The sequence below is a fragment of the Dermochelys coriacea genome, chromosome 1 (assembly GCF_009764565.3).
Source record: "Dermochelys coriacea isolate rDerCor1 chromosome 1, rDerCor1.pri.v4, whole genome shotgun sequence".
Classification (NCBI taxonomy): Eukaryota; Metazoa; Chordata; order Testudines; family Dermochelyidae; genus Dermochelys; species Dermochelys coriacea.
In genome coordinates, this window is record NC_050068.2 from 216,502,730 (window position 1) to 216,521,721 (window position 18,992).

The window sequence follows — 18,992 nt, forward strand, 5'->3', positions numbered from 1 at the left end:
TCTGTTTTCTCACTTCTCCAGGTGGGTGTTGTAGTTTTAAGAATGCTTGATAAAGATCTTGTAGGTGTTTGTCTCTGTCTGAGGGATAGGAGCAAATTCGGTTGTATCTTAGGGATTGGCTGTAGACAATGGATCATGTGATGTGTCCTGGATGGAAGCTGGAGGCATGTAGGTAAATATAGCGTTCAGTAGGTTTCCGGTATAGGGTGGTGTGTATGTGACCATCACGTATTTGCACTGTAGTGTCCAGGAAGTGGATCTCTTGTGTGGACAGGTCCATGCTGAGGTTGATGGTGGAATTCTTCAAGGGCCTCCTTCCTTTGGGTCCATATGATGAAGATGTCATCAATGTAATGCAAGTAGAGGAGGGGCGTCAGACTACGAGAACTGAGGAAGTGTTTTTCTAAGTCAGCCATAAAAAATGTTGGCATACTGTGGGGCCATGCAAGTACCCATAGCAGTGCTACTGACTTGAAGGTATAAGTTGTCCCCAAATCTGAAATGACTGTGGGTGAGGACAAAATCACAAAGCTCAGCCACCAGGTGTGCCGTGGCCTCATCAGGGCTACTGTTCTTGACAGCTTGTAGTCCATCCTCATGTGGAATATTGGTGTAAAGAGCTCCTACATCCACAGTGGCCAGGATGGTGTTTTCAGGAAGATCACCAATGCATTGTAGTTTCCTCAGGAAGTTGGTGGTGTCTCGCAGATAGCTAGGAGTGCAGGTAGTGTAGGGTCTGAGGAGAGAGTCCAAATAGCCAGATAATCCTGCTGTAAGAGTGCCGATGCCTGAGATGATGGGGCATCCAGGGTTTCAAGGTTCATGGATTTTGGGTAGCAGATAGAATACCCCTGGTTGGGGCTCCAGGGGTGTGTCCATGTAGATTTGTTCCCGTTTTGTAGCAGGGAGTTTCTTGAGCAGATGGTGTAGTTTCTTTTGGTACTCCACAGTGGGATCGGAGGATAGTGGCCTGTAGAATGTGCTGTTGGAGGGTTGCCTGGTAGCCTCCTCTTCATAATCCGACCTGTTCATTATGACTACGGCACCTCCTTTGTCAGTCCCTTTGATTATAAAGTCAGAGTTGTTTCTAAGGCTGTGGATGGCATTGCGTTCTGTATGGCTGAGGTTATGGGGCAAGTGATGCTTGTTCAAAATTTCAGCCTGTGCACATGTGCAGAAGCACTCTGTGTAGAAGTCCAGTCTGTCATTTTGATCATCAGGAGGAGTCCACGCAGAATTCTTCTTTCTGTAGTGTTGGTAGGAGGGTTCCTGTGAGTCAGTGCACTGTTCAGTCAGGTGTTGAAAATATTCCTTGAGACGGAGATGACAAAAGTAGGTTTCCAGATCACCGCAGAACTGTATCATGTTCGTGGGGATGGTGGGGCAGAAAGAAAGTGCCTGAGATAGGACAGACTCTTCTACCGGGCTAAGTGTGTGGTTGGATAGATTAACAATATTGTTAAGTGAGTTAAGGGTACCACTGTTGTAGCCCACTGTGGCATATAGGAGCTTAGAGTCCTTTTTCCTCTGTAGAGAAGTGAAGTGTGCGTTGTAAATGGCTTGTCTCATTTTTGTGAAGTCCAGCCATGTGGAAGTTTGTGTGGAAGGTTGGTTTTGTATGAGAGTCTGCAGTTTTGAGAGTTCATTCTTGATCTTCTCCTGTCTGCTGTACAGGATACTGATCAGGTGATTCCTTGGTTTCTTTGAGAGTGTGGCACAATCTCTCATCATAGTCAGTGTAGTTTGTTGATTGCAATGAATTTTTTACCTTCAGTCCATTTGGTATGATGTCCATCTGTTTCCACTTGGAGAGGAAGATGATGTCTGTCTGTATTTGTGCAAGTTTTTTGTTGAGGTTGCTAGATTTCCACTCCATATGGCTAAATTTAGTGCCTTGCATGGTGTCAAGTATCAGGGGGTAGCCGTGTTAGTCTGTATCCACAAAAACAACGAGAAGTCTGGTGGTACCTTAAAGACTAACAGATTTATTTGGCCATAAGCTTTCGTGGGTAAAACACCACTTCTTCAGATGAATGGAGTGAAAATTACAGATGCAGGCATTATATAATGACACGTGAAGGGAAGGGAGTTACCTCACAAGTGGAGAACCAGTGCTGACAGGGCCAATTCAGTCAGGGTGGATGTAGTCCACTCCCAATAATAGATGAGGAGTTGTCAATTCCAGGAGCGGCAAAGCTGTTTTTGTAATAAGCCAGCCACTCCCAATCCCTATTCAAGCCCAAATTAATGGTGTTAAATTTGCAAATGAATTTTAGTTCTGCTGTTTCTCTTTGACGTCTGTTTCTGAAGTTTTATTTGTTCAAGTATAGCTACTTTTACATCTGTTATAGAATGTCCAGGAAGATTGAAGTGTTCTCCTACTGGCTTTTAACACCATTTTACACCACGAATTTGGGCTTGAATAAGGACTGGGAGTGGCTGGCTCATTACAAAAGCAGCTGTTGATAATCCTTTAGAATCTAAAATTGAAAGGTTTATTCATAAAAAGAAAGAAATATAGATGAGAGCTAAAATTGGTTAAATGGAATCAATTACATACAGCAATAGCAAAATTCTTGGTTCAGGCTTGTGGAAGTGATGGAATAAACTGCAGGTTTAAATCAAGTCTCTGGAATAAATCCAAAGCTTGGATGGGTCATTCAATCCTTTGTTTGGAGCTTCAGTTTGTAGCAAAGTTCCTCCAGAAGTAAAAAAGCAGGATTGAAGACAAAATGGAGGGTTTTCCAGGGCCTTTATATTCTTTCCCTTTGTTCTCCTGTGCAAAATCACAGCAACAAGATGGAGTTTGTAGCCACCTGGATAAGTCACATGTCCATGTATGACTCAGTTTGCAGGCAGCAGCCATTGCTCACATGCCACCTTGAACATCTCAGGAAGACTTCTCATATGTGGATTGGAGTCTCCCAAGGTCCATTGTTAGTTAAGTGTTTCTTGATTGAGCACTCAATCTGCAAATTCCTTTCTCAAGAAGCTGACCAAATGCTTCACTAATGCTACTTAGAATCAAACACATTGAGATACAAGTACATAGCCAATATTCATAATTTCAACTACAAAATCAATACATGCATACAGATAGCATAATCATAACCAGCGGATCATAATCTTTCCATAGACACCTCATACGACAACTTTTGTACAATATTTGCTGCAAAGGTATCACAGTGGTTGCAACGATGATCTATACATTCACAGTTTATGTCAATACATAACACATAACAAGTCAGATTGGGTCAAATGAATTAAAAGCAAACCCCATTCTAAACTGATCTTAACACTTTCAGTGCCCTTACATACTTAGATGTTTCTCACCACAGGCTTCCTGGTTACTCTTCAGCCAGGCTCTCCCCTTTGATCAGCCCTTCAGTTGCTTGGTGTGGTGGTGTCTGTAGATGTAGGTTGAAGAGAGAGGAAGAGCATGGCAAACATCTCTTCTTTTTATCAAGTCCTTTCTGCCCCAATGGTTTTGCCCCTGCCTCCCCCACCCCACTCTTCAGAGTGAGGTGAGCATTATTGAATCTCTCCAAGAAAGATTGAGCAATTCCCCTGGTGTGGCCTCATGCAGGTGAGTCATTCATTGTAGCTCCCTTCCTAGACAATGGCTGTTAATTGGTTGTTTGCACCCCAGGCATTGGTTACTTTCCTTGCTGTTGCCTCTGGGGAGCTAATATCTGGCTGATTCCCAAATGTACAGCATGTTTTAGTGACAGCCATACTACACAATTCTCATAACTTCATATGCATTAATGATCTACATATTGGAATAGAGAAATGACTTTCAGCAGATCATAACCTTTCCCCTGATACCTTAAAAGGCATGCTTTATATGTAAGATCACAGTTATATGAAAATTAGGTTTATGGGGGTTACAGCATACTCCCCCAAAGTATAGAATGCCACACTAGGTGAGGAGTCTGGGACTGGGAACCAGTGGGGAGGAACTGGAGGTGGGTGAGGAAAAACAGATCAGATCAGGAACCAGGGTGTGGGGGGAGTCTAAGCCTAACTGGGCAAGGAGACTGGAATAAGCAGTAAGGATGGGGTGGGGGAGATTGAGAGCAGATCGACATAAACATTTAGTTTGTGGCAAGCTGGGGTGTAAATCTACCCTGCACTGTCCTGCCAGGCATCAAGTGCCCATGTGGATGGTGTGGCTGTGCACTAAGGCCTTGTGTACACTACTGCTTAAGTTGATGTAAGTTACGTCACTTGGGTGTGAACCCCTGCCCCCCCAGCTTAAAGCATTATCTACATCTCACTATGTCAGCAGAAGATTCTCTCTCACAAGCAGAACTTCTGCCTCTTGATGAGGTGAACTTATTATGTTGACAGGAAAGCGCCAGTAGCATAGCCAGGTGGAGAGAACAGGGGGAGTAGACATATAAAAAGGCGCCACCCGCTTGTACTCACCCGGCGGCGCTCTGGGTCTTCGGCGGCACTTCGGTGGCAGGTCCTTCACTCGTTCCGGGTCTTTGGCAGCACTGAAGGACCCCCCGCTTCCAAAATGCCGCCGAAGACCAGAGCGAGTGAAGGACCCGCCGCCGAACCCACCACTGAAGACCTGGAGCGCTGCCGGGTGCGTAAAAATTAAAAAGGCATCAAAAAATTAAAAAGGCGCCACTTCTACTCTGTGGGAGAGTGGCCGCTGCCCAGCTGCCCACCCCCGCAAGCTATGCTACTGGAGAGCGCTCGCCCATCGACGTCATGCATCTTCACCAGACACACTAAATTGGTGGTGCTGCATCAATACAGTGGCACTGATCTTCTTTTTTTTCAGTTTGCTTTTTTAAAAACCTTAAAACGTTGCATTATTTTTAGGGAACATTAAGTTTGCAAAGTTGAGCCATAAAAAATAAGGAAATAGCAGAATTAAAGTTGTCTTTGCAGCTCAATTTTGGCCCATCTTTACATATGCATTAGGATTCAGTCTTTCATGACATGATAACTTGCTATTTTCTCCACAGGACCCCTGCTTCATTCAGCACACAGAAGTGACAGTGCTCTGAATCAAGGTTGTGGAGAGAAGGAGGGTGTTGTCTATAGGACCCCTGCCTCATTTGTTGCAGAAACTGTGAAGTGTGCTGTGTGTGAGGCAGGGGATTACAGAAAGAGAAAGGAGGGTCTCTTGTTAAGGCAGCTGAATGGTGCCCTGGAGAACTGGATTCTATCCCTGCCTCTGCCACAGAGTTCGTATCTGATGCTTGGCAAGTCACTTAAACCAAATGTTTCACAGGTAGTCATTAATTGTCTGTACCTCATTTTATGGGTGGCCCCTTTGAGACCACACGCGTCTGAGCTGAAGAAGTGCTGAGCACCCACAGCTCTAAACTGAAGGCAGTGGGAGCCATGCTGCACAAGCCTAAGTCCTCTCAAAAGCCAGAACGTGGGTATCTCAAGTTGGGCACCCGAAATCAGTGGACGCTTTTGATACTTTTGGCCATAGAGTGTCTCTGGGCTTTGGTTCCCCATGTGTAAAATGGGGGTAATAACAATTCCCTACCTCCCAGGTGTTGTCAGCGGTTGGCTGTGCGTGTTTTCTCTCCGTGTGTGTTTTCAGCTCTGCGCAGATAGCTGACACAGCAGGCCTCAACCAAACTGCCCAAGAAGACCACAGACTCGGTTCAGTGGCGAAGCCGCTTGTTCGGGTTTATTGCTGACAAAGGACGGCACTAGCTCCCCGGATCAATGTCTACAGTTACACTGGCACATGTAGGCCCCTTACCATGGACTTGGCTCAGTGACTGGCGAGACTTTTCACTCCCCACTCACCCTCTGCACCCAGGCCAGAAAAAGCCCCCCTGCCCCATGACCTGTCTTTTATACTGTGATAAAATCAAGTTATGCATTGTCCCTCTGACGTGGCTAGTTATCACCCTTTACCTTGTCCATGTTGGTTTGACCAAAATGTCTCTATCCATCACCCCGTCACCCTGACCTTATCTTTAGGAGGGAGTAATTTTTTTCCTTACATCATCTTTGGGGAGTGTGTTTACACCATAACCCTGTATCAGGGTGTTCTGGTACCACCCTTCTGGAATGTGTTTATGCAAGTGCCAGTGCCTAGCACTTCTCATGAGTGTTTGTGTTTTTGCAACACCAACCATGCTTTTGCCAGGTTCATGTTCTGGACAATGAACCTGCAAGCACAGTCACAAAAGGGACTAATGAAGGTTTCGCAGGCAAGTACAAGTCTGGCATTCTGAATGTTTGAGTGCTTCACTTTGTAAATGTTAACTTTCTTTCTGATTCCTAGCTGTATAGATTTTAAGGCCAGAAGGGAGCATTAGATCTAATCTGACCTCCTGGGTAACGAAAACTATAGAATTTAAACCAATTACTCCTGTACTTCATCTGAACTTGTGTTTGGCTGAAGCACATCTTCCAGAAAGGCATCCAATTTTGTTCTGAATACTTCAGGAGGTGGAGAATGTTCTGCTTCTTTTGGTAGTTTGTTCCAATCTTTCATCAGTAGTACTGGAAACATGTATGCCTTGCTTCGAATAGGAATGTATCTGTCTTTAACTTCCATCCATTGGTTCTTGTTTTGCCTTTCCCCAATAGATTGAGAAGACCTTTAGTGTGTAGTGTTTTGTCCATGTGAAAGTATCTATACACTGAAATCAAGACACCTCTAGGTCATCTTTTTGATAAGCTAAACAGATTGACCTCCTTAAATCTCTCACTGCAGGGCACATTTTCAAGCGCTGGAATCATTATTGTGGATCTTCTCTGCACCCATTCCAATTGTTTAACATCCTTCTTACAATGGAGACACTAAAAGCAGATGCAGTATCTGTCTCCCCGGTGCTGTACACAGAGGAAAAATCACCTCCCTATTAGAGCTGGTTGGAAATTATCTGGCAAACCAGAGTTTCATTGGAAAATGCCAGTTTGTTGAACTCAACATTTATCATGAAAGTGAATTGGGGTTCAATGAACTTTCTCGAAACCACAAGCATTGTCTGGTTGAAATGTGCATGGTTCCCTGCCAGGTTCGCTGGTGGCTCCTGTTAGTCCTGCCGAGCAGATGTCCCGGGACTGGGTACCCCAGTCTTCTAGGATCTGCAGCTCTGGGGCAGCCCCACCATATAGATTTCCCCAAAATTGAAGACCCTAGACTTTCTAGGGTGTGGGCTCCAGGGCAGCCCTGCCAATGCTTTCAGGCTGTCTGCCATGGGGTAGGAACCCCCAAGTCCTGGGAGCCCCAGCTCTAACCAAGGCTCGACTCATCAGGGATCCTGGAAGTCCCGGGATGGGTTCTGGTGTCCCAGGGTCTGTGGCTCTCGGGCAGCCCTGCTTTGCAGAATGTCCCAGACTGGGCTATTTGCCTATTTAGCCTGCCAGCTGGCCAAGGAGTCTGGAAGCCCAGGGGTCCCCAGTCCAGGGCAGGCCACATGATGGGGCTGCCCCAGAGCCCCAGCAGTGGCTCTGACAAATTGACATGCTTGTCCTGATGTTAACAGTGATGAAACTGACAAGAATGTCAGTGTCACTCTGCATCTGTTGGGGTTCCTGGGAGCAAATTTCAAGTTGGGCTGGAGTTTCCAAAACAAAATTTTAGCCAGATTTCCAATTCTCAGGAAATTTTAAAATAGTGACATTTCCTGTACACTGGAAATCCTGCATTTCAACCAGCTGTACTCATTGCTCCCCTTTTTATACATCCTAGGACCACCTTAGCCATTTTTGCAGCAGCATCACACTGGGAGCTCACATTCAGTTCTTTCACTACTATGACCTCTGCAAAGAACATGGGCTATAGCTGTATTTCTGTGAATATTACGTATACCTCAGTTCCTTTTACTGCTATTTTCACATTTCCTTGTGGCGTTCAAAGGGCAACCCCTGTCTGAGCTCTCCACATGTCCCAGGACAGCAGACAATGGTTTCATAGAACCCAGTTACTGGTATTTAACTGACAATACAGGTTTCAGGGCTTTTGAGCTTTTGCATCTGGGCAAGCTGAGCACAAGTCCCCTTCCTTGGGATGGGCCCCTGAGATGAGAAATCTTAAACAGAGAGCTTGGGAATTGTTAACAGAAGAGCCCGGAGGAACAGAGGGGGTGAGGCAGGGTCTGCAGGGAAGGAGACTGTAACACAGTCCCCAGGAGCAGAGGTTCCTGGGATAAGCTGAGTCAGCCCAGGTTTTGAGGGAAAAGCTGAGCTTTAGGTAAGACATAGGCCTGTAGGTCTTCAGTTGCTTTATTGGTTTCTCTGTGATTGCTGTGTTTCTACGGATCAATAAAAAAATAACACTGTCTTGGGTTTGGTACTCGACAATATTTTCGTAAATGACTTGGATGATGGAGTAGAGAATACACTGACACAATTTGTGGGTGACACGAAGCTGAGATGGGTCACAAGCTCTTTGGAAGGCGGGGTTGAAAATCAAAATGATCTTGATAAACTGGAGAATTGCTCCGAAATCAGTAAATTGAAATTCAGTAAAGACAAGTGCAAAGTATGAGACTTAGGAAGGAAAAATCAAATTAAAAACAAAACAAAATGGGGAATAACTGATTAGCAGTTCTGCAGAAAATGATCTCGGGGGTTATAGTGGATCACAATCTGAAAAGTTGTGATCCTGATTCACAATCTGAAAAGTTGTGATGCTGTGGTGAAAAAGAGAAATGTCATTTTGAATTGTATTAACAAAAATGTTATATGTAAGACACAGGAGGTAATTGTCCCTCGCTACTTAGCAATGGTGCGGCCTCAGCTGGAGTACTGTGTCCAGTTTTGCTCATCATGGTTTAAAAAAGATAAGGACAAATTGGAGAATGTCCAGAGAAGAGCAACAAACAGAGTAAGAGGTTTAGAAAACATGATCTATGAGGAAATGTTGAAAGAATTGGACATTTTTAGTTCAGAGAAGAGCAGACTGAGAGGTGAACAGATAACAGTCTTCAACTAAGTGAAAGATTGTTTGTCAATTGTTGTCCACATCCACCAAGGGTAGGACTAAACAATCATTTTAGATTGCAGCAAATGAGATTCACATTAGATATTAGAAAAAAGTTTCTAACTCTAGGGATAATTAAGTACCGGAACAGGGTACGTAGGGAGGTTGTGTAATCCCCATCATTGGTGACTTTGCACAACAAGTTAGACAAACATCTGTCAGGGTGGCCTAGGTATACTTCAACCTCCCTTGGTGTGAGGAGATGGACTAGATGACCTCTTGAGCTTCCTTCCAACCCTACATTTCTCTTCTTCTGTGGTTTTATCAGCTATTGAGGCCTGCTGCTATAAAAATAGTAAAGGCTGTTTAACTTCCTCCTGAGTTACCAATGGACTAAAGAGTAGGTCATCCTTTTCACATAATACGATACATCCTGTTTCTATCCAAACTCAGAAATATTTATTGAATACTTCTGCCTTTTCTTCATCATTGTTAACAATTTTACCAAATTGATTTGCAGTGGAACTCCACCACTGTTAGCATTTTTTGTTTGTTCCTAGTATACTTAAAAATGCCTTGTGAATCTCCTTAGTGCAGCAACCCATGATTTTTTCCTTGATATCATTAGCTTTCCTCATCAATTTTCTACACATTATATCATCTAATGTATATTGATTGTTATGTAATACCACTGTATTCCATTTGTTATATATTGCTTTTTTTATTTCTAATTGCGGCCTGTACTTTGCCACTGAGCCATGATTGGCATTCAGGCAAAATGTTATGGCTGTCGAGCATCTAACTCCCTGAGGCCCCTTTGTAAATTCCTGCCTTCATTAAATTTCTAGGACACATTAAGCCCCGGCTGGTTGGAGGGCATAGTCCCTGTTCGGGACGTGTGGAAATAAGAGATGGAGAAACATGGACCACAGTCTGTGATGCCCACTTTGATTTCAAAGCTGCCAACGTTATCTGTAATGAACTACAATGTGGAACAGCTCTGTCTATCCTAGGAGGAGCTCACTTTGGAGAAGGACATGGACCAATCTGGACTGAAGCATTCCGGTGTGCGGGGAATGAGTCCCACCTTGCGTATTGTCCCCGGATATCGCACATCAGTCAGACATGCTCACACGCAAATGCCGCTGGAGCCATATGCTCAGGTAAGAATTCAGTGCAAAGTGTTTAAAATCCCAGTGATATGAATTCTAGATTAGGGTGAAGCAATATACAGATCTCACTGTGTAGAGAGCTAGGGTAATAGGATGGCACCAGCTTCTTGTAAAACACAAATGATCCAAGATAAATAGAATCAGATCAAATCCCCCCTGACTTTCCTTTCTTTAACTATTTGGTATAAAATAGCTCCAAGGCTCCCTCTCTAAACCCCTTCTCCCTTCTCCCCAGGGCACACAGGGCTCCGGCTGGTGAATGGCAGCACAGCGTGCTCAGGGAGGGTGGAGATGCAGGTTCTTGGTGCCTGGGGAACCCTCTGTGACTCACGCTGGGATTTACCGGATGCCAACGTTCTCTGTCGTCAGCTCGACTGCGGCTTCGCTGTATCAGCCTCAGGAGGGTATTTTGGAAGGGGAACTGGCTCTGTCTGGAAAGACACATTTCACTGTAAAGGGACTGAACCCCATTTGGACCATTGTCCTGTTACTACCCTGGGGGCCTCTCAGTGCTCCCATGACAATGATGCCAGCGTAGTTTGCTCAGGTAAGTGTAATGCTGGATTAATGATACCTGCCCCTCAGTGTGTGACATTGACCCTAGAGTGGGGAAACCTCAGGGCACAGCAAGGGGAGAGGGAGCTAGATTCTAAACTACATATAATAATGGTAAATGTATTAAAAAATAAAATTAAAGTAAACATTACCACAAAAAGAATAAAGAAAAGGAGTACTTGTGGCACCTTAGAGACTAACAAATTTATTTGAGCATAAGCTTCCCTGAGCTACAGCTCATGAAAGCTTATGCTCAGATAAATTCGTTAGTCTCTAAGGTGCCACAAGTACTTCTTTTCTTTTTGTGGATACAGATTAACACAGCTGCTACTCTGAAACAAAAAGAATAGTGATGACCCGGGAATGCCCTGCATTCTCCAGTAAAAACAACAGCAACTCTGTCCTTCCGCTGGGCAGTGGAGCAGTGGCAGCACTTTGTCCTTCGGGTTTCATAAATGTCACCAATTCACTGTTCTCATCCTTCTCCAAATCACTGCTATAGTAATTAGAGAGGGAGCTACTAGCAATTCCCAATATGGAAGTTGCATCACACTTTCTATTATAAAATACTCACACCACCAGCTCTTGAGAAGATTGTATGCCTTCATTGTTTGCAGCAGGCCTTTGCAATTTGGCAAGGGATCAGTGCTGGGGCCAGGGAAGTGCCTTGCCCTAGTGCAGGGAAATCCCTTCCAGGTTTGGCTGAATTATAAACTGCGGAAAATAAACTTTTCTCTTCTCTCACTTGAGTTCCTGAGGGTATTTTTGGTAGCATGCCACAGAGAAAGTAGCACTTTATCTCACTTTGTTTTTTTCTAACTTTTTCACACCTTTCCAGTTGAAAAAAACCTCAGAAAGATTCCCCCCACCCCCCGCTTTCTTACTCTTTTCTTGATTTTTGCTAATTTTTTACAGTGGCAGAAAAGATGAAAAAAGAGAAAGGGGGAAAACCTGTAAACCCAAATATGAAAAGGAAAATTGATTTTTTCATTTTCCAAAAGTTAAAATGAATCAACATTTTAGTTAGAATCTAAACAAAAATGCTCCTTCGATTTCCTCATGCCAGTCTCTTGGGTGTGTTTGGAAGCTGAAATCCTGTATGACCACACAGTACTTAGCAGGGAAAATGTTGGCTTGTCGACCAGCTCTAATATTTACTTCACATAAAAACGTTAACAAATTAAACAATGTTATTAGTCAAAGCCAAAGACAAAAGAATTAGGAAATATCAGAGTTAAGGATATACCATGCAATGTTCATTATGACACAGTCTAATTGCATACACACGTCCTGTTAGATTCATAGATACTAAGGTCAGAAGGGACCATTCTGATCATCTAGTCTGACCTCCTGCACAGCGCAGGCCACAGAATCTCACCCACGCACTCCTATGAAAAACCTCACCTATGTCTGAGCTATTGAAGTCCTCAAATCGTGGTTTAAAGACTTCAAGGAGCAGAGAAGCCTCCCTCAAGTGACCCGTGCCCCATGCTACAGAGGAAGGCAAAAAACCTCCAGGGCCTCTCCAATCTGCCCTGGAGGAAAATTCCTTCCTGACCCCAAATATGGCGATCAGCTAAATCCTGAGCATATGGGCAAGATTCACCAGCCAGATACTACAGAAAATTCTTTCCTGGGTAACTCAGATCCCATCCATCTAATATCTCATCTCAGGGGATTAGTCCTATTTACCCTGAATATTTAAAGATCAATTACTTACCAAAATCACAATATCCCATCATACCATCTCCTCCATAAACTTATCGAGTAGAATCTTAAAACCAGATAGATCTTTTGCCCCCACTGCTCACCTTGGAAGGCTATTCCAAAACTTCACTCCTCTGATGGTTAGAAACCTTCCTCTAATTTCAAGTCTAAACTTCCTGGTGGCCAGTTTATACTCATTTGTTCTTGTGTCCACATTGGTGCTGAGCTGAAATAATTCCTCTCCCTCTCCTGTATTTATCCCTTTGATATATTTATAGAGAGCAATCATATCTCCCCTCAACCTTCTTTTAGTTAGGCTAAACAAGCCAAGCTCCTTGAGTCTCCTTTCGTAAGACAAGTTTTCCATTCCTCGGATCATCCTAGTAGCCCTTCTCTGTACCTGCTCCAGTTTGAATTCATCCTTTTTAAACATGGGAGACCAGAACTGCACACAGTATTCTAGGTGAGGTCTCACCAGTGCCTTGTATAACGGTACTAAAACCTCCTTATCCCTACTGGAAATGCCTCTCCTGATGCATCCCAAAACCGCATTAGCTTTTTTCACAGCCATATCACATTGGCAGCTCATAGTCATCCTATGATCAACCAATACTCCAAGGTCCTTCTCCTCTTCCGTTACTTCTAATTGATGCGTCCCCAATTTATAACTAAAATTCTTGTTATTAATCCCTAAATGCATAACCTTACACTTCTCACTATTAAATTTCATCATATTACTATTACTCCAGTTTACAAGGTTATCCCGATCCTCCTGTATAATATCCCGATCCTTCTCTGAATTGGCAATACCTCCCAGCTTTGTATCATCTGCAAACTTTATTAGCACACTCCCACTTTTTGTGCCAAGGTCAGTAATAAAAAGATTAAATAAGATTGGTCCCAAAACTGATCCCTGAGGAACTCCACTGCTAACCTCCCTCCAACCTGACAGTTCGCCTTTCAGTAGGACCCGTTGCAGTCTCCCCTTTAACCAATTCCTTATCCACCTTTTGATGTTCATATTGATCCCCATCTTCTCCAATTTAACTAATAATTCCCCATGTGGCACGGTATCAAATGCCTTACTGAAATCTAGGTAAATTAGATCCACTGCATTTCCTTTATCTAAAAAATCTGTTACTTTTTTCAAAAAAGGAGAATAGGTTGGTTTGGCATGATCTACCTTTTGTAAAACCATGTTGTATTTTGTCCCATTTACCATTGACTTCAATGTCCTTAACTAATTTCTCCTTCAAAATTTTTTCCAGGACCTCGCATACTACAGATGTCTAACTAACTGGCCTGTAGTTACCTGGATCACTTTTTTTTCCTTTCTTAAAAATAGGAACTATATTAGCAATTCTCCAATCATTCGGTACAATTCCTGCGTTTACAGATTCATTAAAAATTCTTTCTAATGGGCTTGCAATTTCAGGTGCCAATTCCTTTAATATTCTTGGATGAAGATTATCTGGGCCCCCCGATTTAGTCCCATTAAACTGTTTGAGTTTCGCTTCTACCTCAGATATGGTAATATCTATCTCCATATCCTCATTCCCATTTGTCGTGCTACCATTATCCCCAAGATCCTCTTTAGCCTTAGTAAAGTCTGAGGCAAAGTATTTGTTTAGATATTGGGCCATGCCTAGATTATCTTTAACCTCCACTCCATCCTCAGTGTTTAGCGGCCCCACTTCTTCTTTCTTAGTTTTCTTCTTATTTATATGGCTATAGAACCTTTTACTATTGATTTTAATTCCCTTTGCAAGGTCCAACTCTACTCGACTTTTAGCCTGTCTCACTTTATCCCTACATGTTCTGACCTCAATAAGGTAGTTTTCCTTGCTGATCCCTCCCATCTTCCACTCCCTGTATGCTTTCTGCTTCTTCTTAATCACCTCTCTAAGATGCTTGCTCACCCAGTTTGGTCTACAATTCCTTCCTATGAATTTTTTCCCCATTCTTGGGATACAGGCTTCCGATAGCTTCTGTTATTCCCCTCCATCCCACCAGCTCCTGCCTCCTTCAGTGCCCTGGGAGGATGGTGCTCGGGATGGAGGAGCTGGAGAATATTTCTTTTCATCCTCATCATTCAACCAGTGATCCACGGCCTTATTCGCTCTACAGACTGTACAAACTGCACTGAATACAGAATTATTAATTTCTTCATGGGCTTTTCTATGGTGCTCCTCAGCATAGTATCAGAGTGCACCACAAGCATTAGTGAATTTGTCTTCATAACACCACTGGGAGATAGCAGACTGTTTTAATGCCATTTCAAACTTAGGCACTTAGAAGCCGAAGAATAACATTTTCAAAAGTGCCTAAGTGACTTAGGGACTTAAATCCCATTTTCTCCAGTAACGTAGGAGCCCAAGAAGCCTGTAGACTTCACCTTCTTGTAGCCTAAATCACTTCTGAAAATGGCACTTAGGCTCCGACATCAGTTCGCTGCTTTTGAAAATTTTACATTCAGTGATTAAAGTCAAACTTCCAAACTCGCTACTTATTTGGGATGATTGGGCACCAACCTGAAACCCTCAGGGCCTGATTCTTCAGAGTACTCACCGTTTCTGTAGAGCTTTTTGTGTTCAAAGTACTGTCCAGACATTGATAAACCCTCACAGAACTCCAGGGAAGCAGGTGGGTAAGTATTATTATTAGCTCTATTTTACAGCTGGTGAAACTGAGAGAGAAAAGCAAAATGACATGCCCAAGGCCACCCAATGAGTCAGCCACGGAGCCAGGATAAAACTGAATATTTTGACTCGCAGCCCTCTGCTCATTCCACCAGACCACACTGCCTGACTGCAGAAGAGCTGAGCAGCCACATCTTGTCTTCACCCTTGCAGCAATTGCGAGTGCTCAGTACTTCTGCAAATCAGACCCCATAAAAACTGGCTTAAGAGACCTGCTCAGCATCACCTGTGAAGTCTGCAGCAGAGACAGGAACAGAACTGAGCTCTACTGAATGAAGGTCACTGCTCTTAACAAGATCATCCTAGTTCTTCCTGTGCTCCTCGCTCATTCTCTTCAGGCCTTCCAGTTTCTAAAGTGACTGAGGCAGGCAACAGCCTGATGCTGCACAATCCTGATTTATCCATCCTGGGCACTGAAAGTGGCCAGGGCACTGTGGAAAAAATAATTCACTAGAAAACTTAATTTTAATGGCCAGCCAATCTGGTTCCCTTGTGGCTAAATGGAGCCCATCTTATGGGTCTAGAGATCTGTAGAGTTTTAAGACCCAAAGAGGCCATTATGATCATCTGCTTCTCCCCTCACCAAAGGGATTCCTCCTGCTTAATGAAGTTGCAGCTCCCCTCTCTGCCCCATCTTCTCATCCATGTACAGTTTCCGTAGAGCTTCTTGACTAGCTGGAACTGGGGTCCTTACAGAGAAACCTACTGCAGAAGCCTGGATTTCAACCTTCTTCCTAATAATGGACACATAGCTTCCAGAACTGTCTCCCACAGAGCCCAGTCACTGCTGCCATTACACACCATGACTAAGCCTATAGGGTGCTGCCCAGCACTCTCAACAGACATCTACTCTCCTCTTTACAGCTGATACCTTTGTACCTTGGGGCAATTCACCTTGCAGTTCTCCTGCTTCTCACAGAGGCTGATATCTGCATTCCTAAACGAATTCCCTGCAGCCCTCCCCTGCCTCTCCTAACTAGCTCCCCAGCCCAGACCCTGGTTCTCGGAGGGAACTCCTCAGCACATGAAGATGCTGATTTCTCCCGACAGTTGCTGGAAGGAGAATCCTTTCTGAGGAAAAGCACCTGGTCCCTTCCAGATGAGCTCCATCTGCCATGATCCCATCTGGCCTTCCTGAGGGACTGTGGTGTCCAGTTATATCCATGAGCCTCCTTGGAAAACCCCAGATCTACTTTCTACCCTCATACTACATTGGCTGCATGAAGGCCTTCTCCTGCCCAATCTTAGGGTGAACTCCTGGTTCCATTGACGTCAATGGAGGTTTTTGCATTGCCTTCAGTGTGGGCATGATTTCACTCTTAGCCTTGAAATGTTATTTGGGTTCCAAGATCCTTGAGCTGTTCAGATCCAGTGCACACACATTGCACCAATCAGGTTGCCATACTAGTACGTACTGTACCCAACACAGCCAGTGGGTGTGCCTTGCACTGACTCTGCTGTTGTCTTTTAACATTGTCCTTGCTCCACCTGCGCCTGAACTCAGTGAGTAATTCCTAATTTACCACCTTGCTGTAGGACTCTCTGATTCTGAGACACACGCAAATATTGAGATTCATATCCCAAGGGAGCCACAATATTCACCAACAGAGAACGTCCCCTTCCCCGCCCCCCACACAACCTTCTTAGTGTGGTGTGAATTGATCAGCTGGAATCTTATGTTGGGCTCAGAGATGACACCACACTTCAGGGGACAGCTCCAGTCAGAACCACCAGTGCCAGGAACTATCTAACACTAGGAGCTCCTGCACTGGACTCAGGTGAACCAAGAAAGTTGCTACCTACTGAGTAAAGATGAGAGGGAACTAAGGAAATTCACCAACAATAACCTGTTCCTGACCATCATGAGCCCTGCTCTTGCATTGGCCAAACTCCCTCAAGGCAAACTTGCCTAAATCACTCATGACCCACCTGCTAAGAGCTTGTGCAGACACTGTTCATTGGCTTCCAGGCATTTAAGCCTGGATAAAGTGACTCTAAACCTCAGCAGCCATTCCACCACCACACATAGAGAAGATTTTTCTCAATCAGTAATCTGCAGGATTTCCCTCGCTCACTCATTTACAGGGGCTGCTAGCAAGCCACGCTGTCAAGCTCAGAGTGTTTCAATCCTTATAGCACCTTCCACATATAGATTCAAAAAAGATAGAAAGTGTCTTCTGACAAAGGTTGTTCCTTTTAACACTGTGACACACTCTGATCACTGGGTGATAACTTCTTATTGAGAAACAGTCCATAATTTCATGCACACTCTGTATTATTTCTAGTGTATAACAGAGAGTGTTATTCAATGTATTTCCCATTTCTCCTGAGCCCAGGTCGCTCTGAATCATCTAGACTGCTGAATGGAGAGAGCCGGTGCGACGGAAGAGTAGAGATTTCCCTCCGTGGTGTGTGGGGCAGAGTGCTGGTTGACCAATGGGACATGAACGATGCCAGTGTGGTATGCAGGGAGCTCCAGTGTGGAGTCGCTGAGAAAGCTTATAACCCCCCTAAGTCTGAGCGAGGAACGGGCCCTGTGGGGCTGCGAAGGGTCCAGTGTGCAGGAAATGAGACTCATCTGACTCTCTGTGACAACTCCACATCTGAGACAGCCCAGACAGGAATTGCTGAGGACGTTGGTGTCGTTTGCTCAGGTGATTCATTTCCAAATCTCTCAAACATTTTCTGTTCAGTAGGAAAATACATTAACATAACATAAAATACATTAAAATATTAACAGCTGGGATCCATCTCTGCAGGGAGCAGGCGGATCAGACTGGTAAATGGGGCAGGTCGCTGTGCCGGGAGAGTGGAGATTTATTACAATGGCAGCTGGGGGACAGTCTGTGATGATTTCTGGGACCTACTGGACTCCAGTGTTGTTTGCAAACAACTGGGATGTGGACTCGCCATCAATGCAACTGTCTCTGCTCATTATGGGCAAGGATCCGGGCAGATGTGGCTGGATGATGTGAACTGCTCCGGGAATGAATCCGATCTCTGGGCGTGTCCTTCCAGGGGCTGGGACCAGCATAACTGCAAACACAAAGAGGATGCAGGAGTTCTCTGCTCAGGTGTGGTTTGTGAATGCTCTTCTGATCCTAGTTATCAGGCAATTTAATGGAGGGGGCAGATGTTCAAGGAGCTCGCTGAGAGTGATACTCTCCCCGACTGTCTCTGCCTCCTTTTCCCTAGTGTAATTACCTGCCAGGGTCACCATTAGAAGGTCCTCAGCTCCCACTCAGAGGTACTGGAGATATTGCAAGATTTCCCTAATGTTAGAATGCTGCGTCTCAGGTGTCTGAAGGAGACTGTATCATGGAAAGCAGTGACTGAAAAGGATGTAGGGTCGTAGTGGAGAAATAACTGAACATGAACTCCCAGTGCTGTGCATGGCAAAACAGGCTAATGCAAACCTAGATGTTTGAACAGGTGAGTAGGATTGAGGACTAAATTTTACTGTTGTATATGGCACTGGTGAGACAGATACTGGAATACTGTGTCTAGTTCTGATGCCCACAAAAATTGGAGAGGGAGCAGAGAAGAGCCACAAAAGTGATCTGATTGTTTGAATAAAAGCCTTATAGTGAGAGATTGAAGATGCTGAATCTGTTCAGCTTAATAGAAAGATCAAGAGGTAACTTGATTACAGTGCATAAGTTCCTTCACAAGGAGAACATACCACTTACTAAAGGGTTCTTTAATCTAATGGAGAAAGACAGAACCAGAGTCGATGGCTGGAAGCTGAAACCAGACAAATTCACATCAGAAATAAGGCCCACCTTTTTAACAGTTAGGGTGATTAACCATCAGAACAAACTACCATGGAAATGGTGCTTTCTGCATCTCTTGTAGTCTTCCTGTCTAGACGGGATGTGTTTCTGGAAGCTAAGCTTATGTCAAACTCAATGTATTGGGATCTATGCAGGTGTTTTA

General features: G+C 44.2%; 2 protein-coding genes across 2 annotated transcripts in view; one reads left to right on the forward strand and one right to left on the reverse strand.

Annotated features, from left to right (window-relative positions):
* LOC119860485 (scavenger receptor cysteine-rich type 1 protein M130-like) overlaps positions 1-18,992 on the reverse strand; it is a 1,081,813-nt gene that overhangs the window by 841,335 nt on the left and 221,486 nt on the right. The window lies entirely within an intron of this gene.
* Positions 1-18,992, forward strand: part of LOC119860423 (scavenger receptor cysteine-rich type 1 protein M130-like) — a 177,310-nt gene that overhangs the window by 40,676 nt on the left and 117,642 nt on the right. Inside the window, exons 4-7 of the mRNA XM_043514105.1 lie at positions 9,772-10,086; positions 10,340-10,642; positions 17,393-17,710; positions 17,816-18,130. Coding sequence (XP_043370040.1) covers positions 9,772-10,086; positions 10,340-10,642; positions 17,393-17,710; positions 17,816-18,130 — 1,251 coding nt within the window. The remainder of the gene's footprint in view (positions 1-9,771; positions 10,087-10,339; positions 10,643-17,392; positions 17,711-17,815; positions 18,131-18,992) is intronic.